The sequence below is a fragment of the Odontomachus brunneus genome, unplaced genomic scaffold (genome assembly GCF_010583005.1).
Source record: "Odontomachus brunneus isolate Ranch 3 - 2012 unplaced genomic scaffold, Obru_v1 Obru_scaffold_060, whole genome shotgun sequence".
Classification (NCBI taxonomy): Eukaryota; Metazoa; Arthropoda; class Insecta; order Hymenoptera; family Formicidae; genus Odontomachus; species Odontomachus brunneus.
The window spans coordinates 690,593-707,480 of NW_022639510.1; the positions used below are offsets into that span (position 1 = coordinate 690,593).

The 16,888-nt window shown below is 39.7% G+C and overlaps 3 protein-coding genes across 5 annotated transcripts; 2 read left to right on the forward strand and 1 right to left on the reverse strand.

Annotated features, from left to right (window-relative positions):
- The first annotated feature begins 216 nt into the window (after positions 1-216).
- LOC116846065 (protein PTCD3 homolog, mitochondrial) lies at positions 217-6,052 on the forward strand. Of its 2 annotated transcripts, none has more exons than XM_032819432.1 (10): positions 217-387; positions 716-827; positions 922-1,119; positions 1,258-1,508; positions 2,347-2,455; positions 2,986-3,322; positions 3,410-3,612; positions 4,570-4,908; positions 5,354-5,572; positions 5,656-6,052. In XM_032819432.1, exons 1-10 carry the CDS (start codon positions 359-361, stop codon positions 5,821-5,823), a joined length of 1,965 nt encoding a protein of 654 aa, XP_032675323.1. In that variant the 5' UTR covers positions 217-358; the 3' UTR covers positions 5,824-6,052. The 2 variants fall into 2 exon arrangements, with proteins under 2 accessions (XP_032675323.1, XP_032675324.1); XM_032819433.1 differs by having other exon boundaries at positions 224-387; positions 719-827.
- A 156-nt stretch (positions 6,053-6,208) lies between these two features.
- On the forward strand, positions 6,209-10,675 carry LOC116846066. Of its 2 annotated transcripts, none has more exons than XM_032819434.1 (4): positions 6,209-6,939; positions 7,565-7,895; positions 9,126-9,331; positions 9,873-10,675. In XM_032819434.1, the coding sequence occupies exons 1-4, from the start codon at positions 6,410-6,412 to the stop codon at positions 10,096-10,098; spliced, it is 1,293 nt and encodes a 430-aa protein (XP_032675325.1). In that variant the 5' UTR covers positions 6,209-6,409; the 3' UTR covers positions 10,099-10,675. The 2 variants fall into 2 exon arrangements, with proteins under 2 accessions (XP_032675325.1, XP_032675326.1); XM_032819435.1 differs by having other exon boundaries at positions 9,649-9,903.
- LOC116846063 (SWI/SNF complex subunit SMARCC2) lies at positions 8,049-16,815 on the reverse strand. Its single transcript, XM_032819431.1, has 11 exons — positions 16,114-16,815; positions 15,485-15,604; positions 15,290-15,403; positions 14,426-14,790; positions 13,768-13,992; positions 13,375-13,667; positions 12,888-13,197; positions 11,722-12,479; positions 11,311-11,621; positions 10,711-11,176; positions 8,049-9,315 (listed from the first exon to the last, which is right to left on the reverse strand). The coding sequence occupies exons 1-10, from the start codon at positions 16,228-16,230 to the stop codon at positions 10,718-10,720; spliced, it is 3,072 nt and encodes a 1,023-aa protein (XP_032675322.1). The 5' UTR covers positions 16,231-16,815; the 3' UTR covers positions 8,049-9,315; positions 10,711-10,717.
- Positions 16,816-16,888: the final 73 nt, after the last annotated feature.

Genomic DNA, 16,888 nt, shown 5'->3' on the forward strand with positions numbered 1-16,888 from the left:
GTACACTAATTTCTCTTTAGAAAGAAGAGCTCTCATTGGATATCGCTCATTATGTCTGGTATGCAAAGGAATAAAGGTGCGGATCCAATGGTCCGTAAACATATCCGTATCCGTAACCATAAACAAAATCGAGTCGTGATTGGTCGTGATATATATCACGACCAATCACGACTCGATTTTGTTTATGGTTACGGATACGGATATGTTACAGACCATTGGACCCACACCTTTAAGTATGGAAGTGTCAAAAGTACAAGCAACATGAACAAACGTATTCTCCTCCAATAACTGTTTTGAGGTTAAGAGAAGAGTGAAATCTCGGAAAAATAAAATATATTTTACTTTAAAAGTTTACACGATGAATTCTTTAACAAGAATTTCGCGTAGGTATGTGATGAATTTTAATTCATTCAGCTTGTATACGTAAATTAATTACTTTTTTAAATAAAATTATTCAACTTTATTCACACCTATACCTGCACCGATAACTATCAACACTATTTATCAGACATGAAAGCTTCGAAACTAAAAACAGAGATTTTAATTATATATTGAAGTTTTAATTAACTTAATTTCTCTACTTACACGAATCTAATTTTTATTATTTAACTCAGTAAAAAATCTGTGATTTACTACAGAGCTACATTTGTGCCTCAATGAAGAAATAATTGTTAGTTATTTAACTTTTTTAAACACAGTATTGTATTATTTACAGAAGGCTCTGTCAAGAGTTGATAATACGGTTACAATCTACAGCTGCAACATCGTCATCTTCAGATATTTATATTCCAAACAGGAAGGAACGTGGACCAACAGATATCTTGAAAGTAAGAGAAAATTTTATTATATTATTATATTATATTATGTTGAAGAATAGAAGTGTAGGTTTAATTTCTACATATGAAATGATCTGTCCTGTAGGCTCTTGAAAGCACGATATCTAGGGATTATACAGCACCACATTATAAGTTTCACGATGACCCATATCTAATGCCACTGTCAAGAATACAAAACCGCTCATATGCATTAGCCCGTGAGGCTGGAAAAAAAGCTGCAATGTGGGTTCGACAAGAACACTCTAATTTGTTTTATCACAAAGTGGCAGAACCTGAAATCAAGGTGATACATTTAGAATCATTCTATTTACTATTTATATCACATTTATATCTATGAAACAATTTAAATGATAATTCATTTTTACCTATGTCAATAAATACATTAAGTTTTCATACTAAAGGATTTTGTATTTATATACAGGCATTTGTCCCACCTCCAGTTTACACAGAAAAAAGTGTAGTTACAGAGGAAACATTATTATATGAAATATCAAACTGTAACGTTTCCGACGCTATCACCATATATGATTTGTTAAAAGTTGACATAACAATACCTACAAAACAGGCCCTCTTGGAATTATTGTGTTTTTACAATAATAGTCAACCCATCAACACCGATCTTCTCGAATATCGTTGGTATCAGACAAATAAACGAGATAAAAATATTTGGATGTGAGTACTAAGAGATTACTTTTTTCTACTGTTAAATTCTGCAAAAGATTTGTTATTTTTCTGTTCGATTTTTGTAAGAGAAATTTAATTTGATTTTTGTAAGATTAATTTTTTTTCGTTTGGGAACTAAAAGGAAAGTAGAAAGTCTAAAACAAAAAAGATCTTAATTTTCTTTTTTTTTTTTTAATAGAAAGTCATTAAGAATCTTGGCTAGTTACCACAAGCATCTTGATTTGCAATATTAGAAGCGAGGAAATGCATTCTTGCCAAATATTCTTGCAAAATATGCCGAAAAATAAAAAGATTCATCCAAAAAATGACACTTGCAATTAAGCAAACCTCTAAAATACTCCGAATACTTCTCTTTTGCTCTGCATGAATAACTGCAAAATTAATGTGACATGCAATCTTTCTTTTTAACTTGCATTTCCTTATTGTTTTGTGTGTTAATTTTACGGTTATTTATTGACTATTAGAGCAAAAGAAAAGTGTTCTGAGTATTTTAGAGGTATACTTAATCGACTGTAAATTTTTTTTAATATATCTTTCTATTTTGACATGCTTTTCAAGAATTTTGGGCATGTATTTCCTTGCTTCTGACATCATCAATCGAGAGTTTTGCGGCGAGTAGCCAGGAGCTTTAAATGTCTAAAAACATACCGAGTCATTGTTATTTATTTTACTTGTAACAATTATCAGTTTTTCAAACTTTGATAATTCTTTTTCTATTTTATTTGATTAGCACTAAAACTTTTTGCAACAATATACATCGTCAGTGAATATCTATTTCCTTTGAGCGTCTTCAGTATATGTTTCAAGTTTGATTGTACTTTTGCAGAACCCGACCACAGATCAACGTGTTGTTTGATTTCCTAATACAACAAGAGCCCAAGGTGGCAGCTGCCGCGTACGACGCGATGATATGCGGTTTAGCCAAATATTTCAGTGTAAGATATTTGACCTACTAAATTGATCACAAGTGCAATCGCACTAAGGCTCCTGGCTTCTCGACGGAACTCTCAATTGATGAAGTCAGAAACGAGAAAATACACGCTAAAAGTTCTTGCAAAATACGTTGGAATAAAAAGATATATCCATAAAATGACATAATCCGAATACTTTCCTTTTGCTCTAACAATCGATAAATTACTGTAAAATTAATGTATGTGACACGCAACTTACTTTTTTAAACTCTATTTCTTCAATTTTGTCACATTAATTTTACAGCTAATTATTGACTGTTATAACAAAAGGAAAGTGTTCGCATTATTTTACATATCTAGTCGACCGATTGAAAGTATCATTGTATGGATACATTTTTTATTTCTTCGTATTTTGCAAGAATTTTTAGCTTGTATTTTCTCGCTTCTGGTGTCTTAAATCAAGATGGCCGCGGCGAAGCGTCAAAAGTTTTAAGCAAAATTTTACACGTACGGCGCGTCACACGAGAAGATTTAATGTAGCTTTCTCTTTTTAGATAGATAAGGCTTGGCACTTGTACCAGGAGTGTCAAAAAAAGAGACTGCCGTTGTCTGTCAGAGGATATAATGCTATGATATCATTAGTGCAGTTTGTAAACAGAGAAGGCGAGAAATCGAGAACATTTGTGAAGGATATATACAAAACGATGGCCGAGAACGGAGTCACTCCGAATATTTATACGTTCAATGCTGTTCTCAACATAGCAGCCTCTTTGTCGTCCAAGAAGGAAGCCCTCGATTTCACACGCAACATACTCGCAGATATCGAATACTTCCAACTAAAACCGTCGTTAACTACGTATTACTATCTGCTATGTATTTTAAGCAAATTCGGTAATCGCAAGTTGCTATTTTCTAACATCCGAGAACATCTCGTATATTGTCGCAATAGAATACTCACCGACTTCTCTGTTAGCGCAGATGACTCAGCGTACAACAGCTTCGTACAAATTTTGAGATCCTTAAAGAAGGAGATTCCCGTCGTCCAAAATGCGAAAGACATGGATTTCTTCGTGACCGCGATGAATATGTCTCGACAATTTTGTGATCGTCAGCTGGGCGAAGCGGTGAACGAGCTGCTACTCACTGGCGACAATTATAAATTTATTGGAAACAATTATAACGTAAGTGTGTTCTATAATTGTCGGCAGATTTCGATGTGCTTTGGATCACGCATTTCTTATAAATATCTCTGTTTACTTATTTAAGCTATATCGTCTATTATATATTTAAGATTCCTCTAGTCTCATTGTTGCGAAATTCTAGATTGATAACGTTAGAAGCAAGAAACCGCATGACAAAAATTTTTGCATACCACAATCACATAAAAAGATATTTATATGAGAGAACACTTCAGGTTCGCTTGTGAACATATTTGTAAAATGCTTCGAGAACTATTTTTTTCCTTCGACAGTCAATAAATAGCCTTAAAATTAACGTGGCAAAATTATAAAGATAGATAGGTTGAAGAAGAAGATTTGCACGTCATGTTAATTTTAATAAGAAAGATTACACGCAAGGATTTTTTGCATGCATTTTCTCGCTTCTGACGTCATCAAGCTAAGGGACTTGCAACTTTATTCTCGAAAAATATCGTATATAATATTACTATTAAAAGTATTCATGTTACGTATAGTTTTTCATTGAAATATCGTATGCGATATTTTTCAGGAATACGACCCATATATGTAAAGCTATATTTTTCTGTTTAATTGTTTAATACTATATTATTATATTATAATACTATATTATTACATTTTTCTATCCATAGCTGTTTGTCTTCGTAATCTCCGTACATAAGTAAAGTTTAATAAAAAAATACTAATCGCCAGTAAATATTATGAATACAAAGACAATACATAGTTAAAATATATTTGTACGTTTTGATTCTACTTTGGATCATCTTCACTTAAACTTGGTTTCCGCATAAAGACCAGCGTATGTCTCTTATTGGTGTTTTATTATTTATTTCATCTCATACAGAGTCTTATATTTGTTTCAATTATCGTGTAAGCATGTTATATTGTGCACTTCGTAGTCGTGCAACTATATCGTTACCCGATTACCTTCTCTCGCTTCAGGAGAGCAACTATTACCGGGCGTACTTGGAACTGATTCTGGCAACGGAGAATTTCGACGTGTTCTTCAAGATCTATAACAAACTCGTGCCGCACGTAACCATACCAGAACCCTCCGTAATGCTGACTATATTAGAAACTTTGGGCTGTTATGCCGCAGAGATCACCATGCAATATATACCAAAAATCTGGTCCCATATGATAATGTTCGGTCATCTGGACAGGGAAGACTTATTAGAGTGTTTATTGAACTTGATGAGCGTACATTGTAAACCTACAACCGATTCCCCGTTGAACGCGCAGTTTGCGGAGATCGCACTCACAATCTGGGATCACATACAGGTAATTGAATTGTTTCTTGATTTAAACTCTACAGAATGTCTGAGGCACATTTCATTTATGAATTTTATATCAACCAATATATCTCTGAGACATCTTGTATTTTCTACAAAATATGTCAAGACAGTTGAAAAATTCGGTTCGATCTTGAAGTGAAATTTGACTCTATTGCATTCGATGGGAATTGAATATTTGCCAGTTAAATAATCGCCGTTATCGTTTTTGTCAATATTCTGATAGCATTCGTATGTCTATCGTAGAGGACAAAAAATCGCGTGAACTGAATTCCCTAACTGACCCAACATATTACCTGTATTCCATAAAAAAAGATTGTCGAACTAATATTATTATTATTATTCCTAATATTACTGTAATTACTGTTATCTAATATTCTGTCCAATATATTTATATTACTGAAATAATGATTATATCTCGTTTTGTAATACAGTCTAGAAATAACAGGAGGATACAACACACCATTGTAAACAGTACAATAATGGGCGACATCGCGGTGCTGCTTGTACGCGGCGGTAACATCGATAAAACGATGGACGTTATCATGTCGTGGACCAAGTCGCCGCATCTGATAACTGGCAGCGTCGCAATAGAACATATAAACGAGATATTCGAGGTTTGCCTTGCTCAAGGACACGCACCTGTGATCTTTGTGAGTATTATGTACACATTCGTCACATTAACCGCCGGTCGATCCGACTGATTGACGAGAATGTCACCGTGCCTTTCTTTCAGGCTATCCTCGAATACGTCATCTCTCTCGGTCTGGAAGAAGTCGGGGATATGGCCAAGAAATTCCATCAGACTATACCTCTTACCTCCACGCAAGAGAACCTATTAATCAGTTTGGTGGGTGATATTCTTAATTTGCCACTGTCCAAGGAGCAGCAGTCCTCCGCGTAAAGCGAATATTTCATAGCGAATAGCGCAGCAACGCAATCATTCCCGCTGAATTGGGAAACTGTGTCATCCGTCTATGTAATTAGCGTCGTTTCCAATACAAATGATGCGATAGAACATTTATACGTTATATTGTAGATATATATTAGTATTCTATATTGTGTACATGCAGGACTGTAACATACATTGTTCGAGAATGAAATTCCATCAAAATCGATCAAGAGAAAAAACATCCCTGGTATACGATCATTCTGTCGACGCGGTAAAACCCTTGCGCGTTTGTGAAACGTGCCGCGTTTGAAGAAACCCTCGCTGTTATCGAGCGAGGGAATTTAAACTCGTATGATTGATATGTATCAATGTCCTTGTCTCTGGAGTTGGGGCGCAAATCATTAATGAATTAAGTCGTGCGGCGGGAGGCGGCGGCGGGCGGCAGCCCTACGCGCCGCTCAAATACCCATTTCCTGCGTCAGACAGCATAACACTCCGGTCCACCGTAAAGTATAGAATGTCGGCGGGCCCTTGCCAGGAAAATCGAGAAGACAGGATCGTAATATAGATATCAGGTCTACGTGCAGTTCGGGGCGCAATGGATGTCGGCGGCGACGGTAAGGTCAGACTAACGCTCGACGACGTGTGCGAATTGATCACCAAAGACGAACCCGACGTGGAGATCACTAGTTTGGACGAGGAACCAGGCTCAGGAAGAGGAGACAATTACACCTCTATGTTGTACCGGGTACGGGCGAAAGGGCGCAAGCAGTCGAAGGGTGACGAGGGGTGGACGAAGTACGAGTGCGCGATCATCTACAAGATCCTGCCGGCGTCGAAGGAGCGTCGCGAGGCGTTCAAGAGCGAGCTGCTGTTCCGAAATGAGGTTGCGTTCTATAAGCACGTATGGCCCGCGCTGAACCGGCTGCAGTCGGTCGGCAAGAGGGTGTTTGGTGGTGTACCCAAGATCTACGCCGCCAGAGCGGACCTCATTGCCATGGAGGACCTGAGGGAGAGAGGTTTCGAAATGGCAGACAGACGGAAAGGGTTGGAGGTGGAGAACCTGAGACTCGTGTTGAAGGCATTGGCGGGCTTCCACGCGCTCAGCTTGACGCTGAAAGAGTCCAGGTAAATGTGTGTCTGACTTTCGAAGTTGCCTAGAATATTGTATTGTAACGTTTAAAGGATTAGAATATTAATGCGAGACGATAATCCAGGCGCTTCGAAAGGTAAAGCAGATGCCTTGGTAAATATATGGTTGTAATGACGATAATATTAGATTGGCGCAAAAGTCTTGTCAAATAAAACGAAAAAACTAAATTATCCAATTCCAGTAAAAATTATTTTTACGCATAAAATAAACGACATCGACTCGGTGCACTTAAAAAAAATATTTACAAATTTACTTGTGGGATGTAAAGTTTATTTTTGTAAAATAAAGTTTACTTCTATGAAATAAGATTTATTTCTGCAAATATAAACTTTATATCCTACAAACAAATATTCAAATATTTCTTTCTCAGTATATCATTTTCGACATCTCACGAAGATTTTCTATCCTACTTTTAATTTGTAAACTTCTTACAAGAATTTAATAAAGAAATAACATCTTTTGTAACAACCTAATATTAATAATATTAAGCTGATTGATTTTGCAATTATAAGTCGTGTATATTTTGGAAAAGACGAACGACTTCGCGCGTTATACATCATCTCCGGATCCTTTAATGCAAAAAGATGTTACTCTTTGAAGGCCGGAGGAGTTCGCGAAATTAATGAATCCGGAACATGATCAAGGTATACAAGAAGTGTTGTTTCGACGAGATAACGAGGATTGGTATCGACAATATTATCGCGTAGCCGCGAATAACGCTATCCGAATGGTGTCCGATGCGCTACCCTCGCATATAGAATTCCGAAGGGAGGAGATAATGACAAAGTTGCAGGCCTTTTTGAATGAAGACGTGTTCTTCCGCACTATGAGCGAGCTCGTCTCCACGCAGGGACCTCTCTCTGTATTTTGCCACGGCGATTGTTGGACCAACAATATTCTCTTCCGGGACGAGCCAAGCTCGGACGTAGAGGTGAACCTTCTTTCATCTTACAAGTCGCTCAAAGCGTCGCGAAGCGTTGTGGAACATACGCATGTCCGATGCGTATATTCCACAACGAAAAGTCGCGTTCTTGCTCAGCCGAGAGTACTTTGGACTAATTGAAGCGAAAAAAAATTTCCCAAGTTTGTTCCATACACTTTTATTATATAAATTTATAAGATTCTTATATTACGTTTTTCTCAAAGGTTTCTTTTCCATCTGTGAATCATTGGAAAGATTTTAATTCGCCGAAGTTGCTCACCCAGATCCGTGTAGCCGGATACGAAGAAAAGATCCCTCTGTCTTTTATACATATACACATAAAATAAGAGTCACACACAGTCAACTGAAATAAATCCCGTCCAATCATTTTTAAGCAACTGCTTTCATTATGTGACAAATATTTCAGAGCAATATACACGAGTTAAAAAGAAATAAAACATACGCGCGCACACACGCAAAATTACACAGCCGTGGGTAATTACTTTTTTGATCGAATTTAAACATAAAAAGAAATGAGAGTCTTGCTATAGTTGTTATCTCGTAATATTGACGATGTTACATTCAATAAATGATCCTCTGCAAAATAATGGTATAACGTGATTATAAAATATTCTTGAAAAATTTTTTTATCAGATTTTTTGATCAGAATTTTTGAGAGAGATTAAAAAAAATAACATCAATTAATACAATAAAGTAAAGAATTTACGTGCAAAAAAAATTATTTATATCCAAGTGATAAACTGGTGGCAATCATGAAATGAGCTTCTTGCCAACGGATATTTCTGGGTCGGTGGACAAGCATAAATCTTCGTAATTAATTGTTCCTTACAATATGTGACAGCCGCGTTAACTGTGTGGCAAGACTCTTATTTACTACTTCTTCCCGCGTTTAAATTCATCTTCGAAAGAGCTATCTAACGCTTATAATTTTTCAATCAAGTAGATTCTTTCGTTTATATTAGACAATTTGTCAATAAATTTCCTGTAATACAATAACACCTAATGTGTTACAATTGTATTGCAGGAAAGCAAATAGGGAGAAGATATTTTTGTTGCAAGAATATCTAGCATATTTCTCTTCCCCGTAAGTAGTTGTGATTCGTGAAACGATAGCTCTGTTTGAGGCTCTGCGTAATATCAGCTGACACGGATCCGAGGTGCACCCCTACGATCACACTAAAGACCCGACAACTTGACTTTAATACTGTGTTTCTGCAGGCCGTTTATTTAGTCGACTTTCAACTGACGCGGGTCGGTTCCCTCGCTCTTGATCTTGCGAACTTGCTATACTGCTGCACGAGTGGTGTGGTTAGGCGGGCTTACATGACACAGCTTCTCCAGCACTATCATTCCCATCTGATGTCCTCCTTACGTGTCCTCAATCCGGAGCGGCCGCCGAAAGATCCATCTGTCATGTGGGAATTGTAAGTGAAACACCGAGATACAGTCGTCGCTTGCGTGTAACAATATCGTTATAGTCGATTCACGTTACCAACAATTTTGTGAATGATATGCAAAAAGTTATTCATGAATTTTAACGCCAAGTCGAAAGCTGGTTCCTAAATCATCGCGTCTTGAGCTTACATTTCACAAGGACCAAAATTAACGAGAATAATTCTCTTACTCTCATTAACAGTAATTACACATCAGGAGAGACGATGTGTATCGTTAATAATAGTGATAATTAATAAGTAATAATACATCACATATGAGAGAGTAATTCTATTATTCTCTTCAACAGAATTAATGAAAGTCGAACAAACGTTGATGGATTCTTCGACATAAAGAAATACTTGGAATACATCTCTATCGATGGGGATTATTTTTGTGCTGTGGAAAACTGATGGATCAATCTTTTAATTGATTAATGGATAAACTAATAGATGATCTATTAGTTGATAGATAACTTTTTTAGTACACAGATCTCTGAGAAATGTGGTCTGACTCGTGAATTGCCCTTTGTAGACTAAACGAAGAGATGCGAAGATGCGGACGATTCGGGGTGGGATTGGCGTTGGACATACTACCGATCAGTACGTGTGCCAGCCACGAGGCGCCGGACTTGTATGAGAGGAGTGCGGAAACTAGCGAGGAGAAGCATAGCGCGGGAGGACCGCCACCGGGCGGCGCGGAGTGTGCTCGACTCATGACTGACTTAGTGTTGGAATTGATACACAACAAAGCCTTGTAGATTAGAGAGACGTCGCATTATTCAGTAATAATATATATACATATTATGACGTATATATATTATATACGTGTGCATGTCCTTACGCTATTTTTATAACTCTTATAATACACATCATCGCGCGAGAATAGAGCAGTACAACATACAAAATTCGATCCACAAATTCTCTCGCATACATACGCTCGTGTATACGCGATGTAAGTGTGAAGAAAAATAATTACTCCCCTCCCCACATATAATTCATATATATTTCATATATAATAGAAGACTCAATTGTACGTATCAAAGTATCTTTTTTTTTCTTTTTTTGCATTTACACACATTTATTCCTACCTCGAGACACCAAGACTGCTCGTAACGGGATATCAAATCGTTTTGGCTCGTTCGAATGTTCTGTCACACGATATACAGAACGTAATAAAAGCGATTCGAAACTTAAGCTTCGATCAAAGAGCAACTGGGAAACGAAAGAGGATCGAAAAATAATGCAATGAAGAAAATTGCACACGGCAAATGTATCGTATGCGTTCCCTATAAGTGTGTGATCACAGCGACGCAAATACATGTACATTGTCACGATCGACTAATTGTTTTTATTACTCAAAGAAAACTCACAAGAGAGTTATGTCTGCTGCGGTGGCGTGTGCGACGGTGGTTGTTGCGCCTGTGCCTGCGGACTCGGCGGTTGTTGCTGTTGCTGTTGCGCGGTCGGCTGCCAGGGCGGATGTTGATTCTGCTGTTGTTGCTGTTGCTGCTGCTGCTGCTCCTGAGCCAGTCGCTGATGCGCCTGCTGGCGCGCCCTGAACTCCGCCGCCTTCAATTGCTCCAGATGGAACTGTTGCCTCTCAGTTATGAGCTGCTGCCGTTGATATTCAAGACCTTCGCGCTCCCGCTCCATCGTCGTCTCCAGCTCCTCGAAATGACGCAACTTGATCTCAAGTTTTTTCATCTGCGTTTCGACCAATAACGCAACCAACGATTTGATCTTTCTCTCTTCCACGGCTGCCAAATGCTTTGCTTTAACGGCCGCAGCGGCTAACGCAGCTGCTGCCGCGGATTGTAATTGGGCATCTCTTACAACCTGTGTCAATAAGCAAGTTTCAAATTAAAGTTACAAACGCAAATTAAAGTCAAAGATCGATAACAATTATTCGGGAATATCAATGTTTTCTATAAGATATGTAAGTTAACTTGTGGTGCTACTAAAGATTTTACCTTATCTTTTTTCTCCTTCGCTTCTATGGCTTCAGGATCAGTAGCGGACTTTGCGTCCTCTTCGTTCTCCTTCGACTCATCCTCCTTCTTTGAGACATCCATTTGAGATTGTTCGACGTCTGTTGACTCCTTCGACTTCTCCTGATCATCTTTCTTCACTTCGGAAGTGGGCGCTGTTGTATGTGGTGAATTACTCGCACCCGCCGGCACAGAGGGTGTCGTGGAAGACGCCGTCGTATCGTCTGGCGGTTCGGGTGGTCCTGTGCCAGCGATACCTGATTGCGCTAAACCCGCCGCCGGATCAAATTTACCTGATAACGCATGAAAACATGGATAATTAGTATTAACTGACTGATTAACGTCTACTTCCTTAAAGAAGCAGATAAAGATGATACACGAGAAGACAATTACCGTCCGAATTAGCGCTGGCTTGAACGTTTCTTAAGTGTTGATCCAGCAACGCAGCTGGCACTTGATCCTTGATCGCTGCAAACTCTTCCATGGCAGCTTTCGCGGCACTCGCAGCTACCCTAGGATCCACAACCGATGCTAGAAAAGCAACTGTACTCATAACGGGATTGCCAGCTTTGGAGAATGGCACCGGTTGGTAAGCCAACGGTCCCAATCCCTCGGGACCACCTTCCTCCAAGTATGGGTCTTCTATAGGTAGACGTAAGAAGTGCAAAATACATTCATCTTGAGTTCTCGAGCCGACGTGTTCGCATACTTTGTTCCAATCATCCTTGTGCAATTCCAATCCTTCTAATAGTAAGAGCGTCTCTTGCTCCGTCCAGTCGCGAGTGGCGCCCGCCGCTTGCTTGTTCTTCAACACTGCTGGTTTTCTGGAATACTGGTCGATCTTCAGACCGAAGTTCGCCATCGCGCCGGCCGAGACCTTCTCCTCTGCGCCGACAGCAGTCGCCCCGGCTGGTTTTTTCTCCAAGTCGAGTAACGTCTTCGCAGCGGACGGTTGTGGAGTTTTTGGAGGATTTGGATTTACCGGTGCCAAACCGGACGGCGTATCCGATAAAACGTGGAAGTGCGACGTTGGAGGAGGTCCCATTGGTGTCGGCCTGGATTCTGCGTCCACTTGATAATTGATGAGACCCCATTGTTCCAGGAACGCGTGGACACGCATAATCGCGCATACGTCCCCAGCTAAATTCCGTCTGAAAGAACGAAACGACTGTTTTTTACACGTTGCAGCCACGACCTGAAGCGCAGCCAATCCGCAACAATATAACTGATTTCATGTCTTAACTATATTGTACTGGATTGATATAAAAGATTTATCGAATAAAATAGAAGATGTATTATCTAATTTCGAAAGATTCATAACTTTTATGAATAAAATGAATAACATTGAGTCGGTATTTCTTTAGATGTCTAAACGAGGATTTTCTATCTTCCTCATGATGCCTGAACTTCCTAGAGAATTTAATAGAAAATTGAATTTGATAGAAAATGAATTATACATTTAATAAAAAAAATCTTTTGCTCCAATACACAGTTCCTCAGTGATGGATAAAACTGCAATAAAATTAAATACACATAATTGAAGGTATTGCATATGTTACCTGCAAGCAGTCGATGTGATATACTCTGTCGGATTTAATCGATAGGTGTCGATCATAAAATTCCTATACGCAAGATAAATCTCCGGAGTCTTCGACTTATTCTTGCCATTGAAGAATTCCGATAGGGCTCTCTTTTCGATAGTGTGAATCGAGTTGTAATCAAACCAGGCGGAATAACTGGGAACGACAATGTGATGAGTTTGTTCGGTCACATTGTCTTCAGGCTCATCGCTTTTGCCACCTTCACCTCTTTCTTTACTGGTGTCTCTTTCTTCCCTATCCTGGCCACCTTGAGAGCTCCCTTTATCACCTGAAATTATTACAGCTTCTAAATTCACAATTCCTCAAATCAGCACGGACACGGTCAATATGCATGTGTGTATTGTATTGTGAAATTAAATTTCAAGTTTAATCTAAATGTATCTCAGAAATGTTTTTTAACTTCATCATATTGTACCTAAACGCAATAGATAGATATCATATTTACCTTCCATCGGTTCGTCGAGGTCAGCCATATTTCCCGATTTGAGCGGCTGGAGTTCACTGTCTTGCTTTTTACTACCCGCAGATGCAAGTGTGGAGTTGCCTGTCGTTGCGTTGCTTTGACCCGTAATTGGCGGATTCGTCGGAGTAGCGACGACCTCTACGATACGAGGTTCTGCGGGTGGATCCTCCATTCCTTGGGTCAGATCTTCTTCTTCCTCACCCCCGCGCGATTTCTTGGGGGCCGCTGCCGATGAGGCAGACGAAGCGCTTTGAATACCCGACGGTGCTCTACTACTGTAAAAGTAACATCGTACAAAATCAGACTTGAGGTAATTCTTCATCGAAAGATTCGAGTCGAGTTCAGTAAGAGCAAAAATATCGGGAGTCCTTGTACCTTTTACGCTTGCCGAGCTTTGGAGGTGGACTAGGCGATCGCTTCCTCTTGGGCTTTTTCGTGGGCGGTGGATGGGACGGTTGCGCCATCAAATCTTCCACGGAAAGCCTGTATTTGTGCACTCTCTTCTGACCGCTGTCGTCTACCTCGTAATCTTCTTCGTTCATCCACTCGTTATATTGATCCAGATCTAATGCCCACGTAGCTGATACTTTGTACACGGATCTGAAATAATTTTCAAGATCAATTAAGTGTGACTCTCACGTACATAAACATATTTAAATTTTTATAAACATATTTAAATTATCAAATATGTGATAAAATGTTTGGCCTAGTTTCCGGATTGATGTCATGTCCTTCACGAGTTTATTCTCGACATTTCATGAACATTCCTATTCACTTCTTCAGAAGATTCTTTCAGTGAAAGTCTCAGGTCGTTTCCAGAAGTTTCCTAAAGAAGTGTACTGGAATGTTTTGAAAACGTCGAAAATAAATTCATGAAGGACGCGTCACCAAGCCCGAAACCAGGCCGAACATATCAAGTCATATCACGTTTTGAAATAACAATGTACATTTCGCTAGTAACAATCCATGGGTAACAAAGTCAACGGAATTTGGTTAATCAGATTATGGTGAGACCATGAGAGACATACATTACCTTGAATTTGTATTCATAAGAGTTCCTTCGGGATAATCCCAAGGCAAATCTAGCGTCGTCCACGAGTCGTAACTGTCCGGAAAATAGTACCAATGAAGTAAAATCGATCGTTCGCGTTTCATACAGGGTCGTGCATATTCCTCTTCCATCGGATCTACCGGAGGATAGATGATGTGCGTAGCATCCGCTTCGCTTTCCGTCACGGTTCCCTGATGTCTCCTAATCGCCTCCTTTACTTTTACAGCTGTGGTTTTGTCGACCTCTGGTCTTACGTAAATAGTCGGTGTGTTCATACATCTATTCTGTATTAAAGCACGTTCTGCTGCCATTAACATGTCCACCGTGCGGTCCGTACGTGAACCAGACTGCAATGACAATAATTACTTTATTAGTAGAAAAAGGCCTGTTACATTTGAATAGAAACAAGGGATTATATCAATGATCCTTGAGAGACACACCTACTGAGAATATATGTGAAAAAGAAGAATAAGAAACACAAGAGAATTATTTTTTCATCAAATTAAAATGATTAGAATGAATAGTAGGAAAGAGAAGAAAAAAAATAAATAAAATATAATAGGAAAGTTGAATATAGGATTAAATTTAGTTTGATACATGTCAAGAGGTCTGTTCATTTTAGCTGAATTAGATTACACTTTTTGCAATTACAATTAAACAGACCATAATCCAGTGTTAAAAAGAAAAAGAACAAAGCTCAATACTAATTCAGCTAGAGAAGACAGATTTAAAATCGATCAAAGATAAGAATTAGGTTTTAAATATAAGTGGAAAATGAAAATAAAGTAGAAGCCATCCTGAGCCTCAAGGTAGGAATTATAACTGTATGAATAAATGAATAATTACTTTTCCACCAGGAAAATCGAACCGCCGCCATCCTTGCTCATGTTTGAAACGATACGCAGTTGCTAATATATGACACAGTCCTCCACCAGGCTTAAAATCCAGAAAACATTTCATCTAGAAATCAAATGTATAGATTAACAATTGGCTTCATGATGTCTCTAAATGCTATCGTGGATACTTGACAATATCACATACAGGAAGTCTAGTCATAGGTGGCTTGGACACATTTTTTCCTAAGTTATCCTCCTGGAACTGAAGCAGCTGCACCAACAGTGTGGCTAAGCTCTTGTTGCTGGGAGGATCCGTTTGCACATACTGCAAAACATCACACAGAGTTTTACAAAGGAACCGTCCAATTTCCACTGATTTCGCAGCACGTCCAGCGTTAGACACGCAAGGTTAATAAAATGTCGTTGCGTGCTGCCCCATTCGTTCTCGCGTATCTCGCAGAGTTTTTGTCAATTACCTCCGCGTACGCACGAATCTTATCAATTCGCGCACAGGAGGATTAATACGCGATAAACAAACATCCAATTGACTCAGTGAGCGTGCAGTTACGAAGGGGTCATCGGGGTGATTTCCACGTCAGCGTCGGACGTGCCGCGCGCGTCAGCGTATATTTGCGCATCGTGGGCGCTCATGCCACGCGCGGTGGCCAAAACCCGTCCCGGTCGCCCGGCAGAGCCTCGCCGCGACACCCGCCGCGAGAATCGTCGCGGTCGGCTATTGTACTCGCGGCCAAACAAAGAGCAAACTGAGCGACGGCGAAAACGTCGCGCGAGCGACGCCGGGTCCATGTTTCGGCACATAGCAGCGGAACGTACCTTTTTGCAATTCTTCAGTAGCCACTGTTTCACGCTGTCGAGCTGGGCGAGGATATCCGGCGACTCGAAGAACTTCGCGTTGGGACCGCCGTCCTTTTTCGGGCCTAACGAGAGCATCTTTCATAGAAATTCGATGACGAATAGCGGCTGTAGGGGAACGCTAGCAGGAACAACGCTGCGCTGCTGATCGCAACCATGACACGCCTCTGAAGTTGGCTGTGGCTACGACGAGCGCATCACGACGCGACGTGTCGCAAGTATATAACGTCGCGGCGATCGGGTCTGATTAAGCGCGAATGCAATTTCCCAACTCGGCTTACACGCCTCCGCTTATTATTGCCGGGCGTTTATCTGCCGCGGGCGGTAATTACGGCCGAATATTAGAGGACCACTATTTCGACCGGACCACGAACGGTACATGCGCTCTCGAAACATGGCTGTCGCGCGCGTCTAGAGTCACTGCCACAAGCTTCTATATATAACTAGACTGGTAACTCCCTAAATGTTTTGCTTATGTGAAATGTGTCTTAAACCCGTATCAGATTATAGATTAGGATTGAGATTGAATTGAAATTTAGCCAATCAAAGCAAAATTCACTAAGCTCAAGTGAACTTTGCTCTGATTAGCCAATTTTCAATTTAATCTCAATCTTAATCCGTGTGATACGGGATTTCAGGCTTGTGTCCACGATGCTAGAAATCGGTCTGAGATCTCGATCCGAGAAACGTGTAACCCATGGACCTATAATACATGAACTGAACATCCCCCCCCCCC

What these genes read in the sequence shown, in the direction of transcription:
- LOC116846066 (XM_032819434.1), top strand. Translation starts at nt 6,410, where the DNA reads ATGGATGTCGGCGGCGACGGTAAGGTCAGACTAACGCTCGACGACGTG. An exon ending in AGCCAAGCTCGGACGTAGAG is followed by an intron (nt 7,896 to 9,125) that starts GTGAACCTTCTT and finishes GTGTTTCTGCAG; the next exon opens with GCCGTTTATTTAGTCGACTT. An exon ending in CCATCTGTCATGTGGGAATT is followed by an intron (nt 9,332 to 9,872) that starts GTAAGTGAAACA and finishes TGCCCTTTGTAG; the next exon opens with ACTAAACGAAGAGATGCGAA.
- LOC116846065 (XM_032819432.1), top strand. Translation starts at nt 359, where the DNA reads ATGAATTCTTTAACAAGAATTTCGCGTAG. An exon ending in TTAACAAGAATTTCGCGTAG is followed by an intron (nt 388 to 715) that starts GTATGTGATGAA and finishes TATTATTTACAG; the next exon opens with AAGGCTCTGTCAAGAGTTGA. An exon ending in CGAGATAAAAATATTTGGAT is followed by an intron (nt 1,509 to 2,346) that starts GTGAGTACTAAG and finishes GTACTTTTGCAG; the next exon opens with AACCCGACCACAGATCAACG.
- LOC116846063 (XM_032819431.1), bottom strand. Translation starts at nt 16,230, where the DNA reads ATGCTCTCGTTAGGCCCGAAAAAGGACGGCGGTCCCAACGCGAAGTTC. An exon ending in CCTCGACGAACCGATGGAAG is followed by an intron (nt 13,198 to 13,374) that starts GTAAATATGATA and finishes TAATAATTTCAG; the next exon opens with GTGATAAAGGGAGCTCTCAA. An exon ending in AGCCAGCGCTAATTCGGACG is followed by an intron (nt 11,622 to 11,721) that starts GTAATTGTCTTC and finishes ATGCGTTATCAG; the next exon opens with GTAAATTTGATCCGGCGGCG.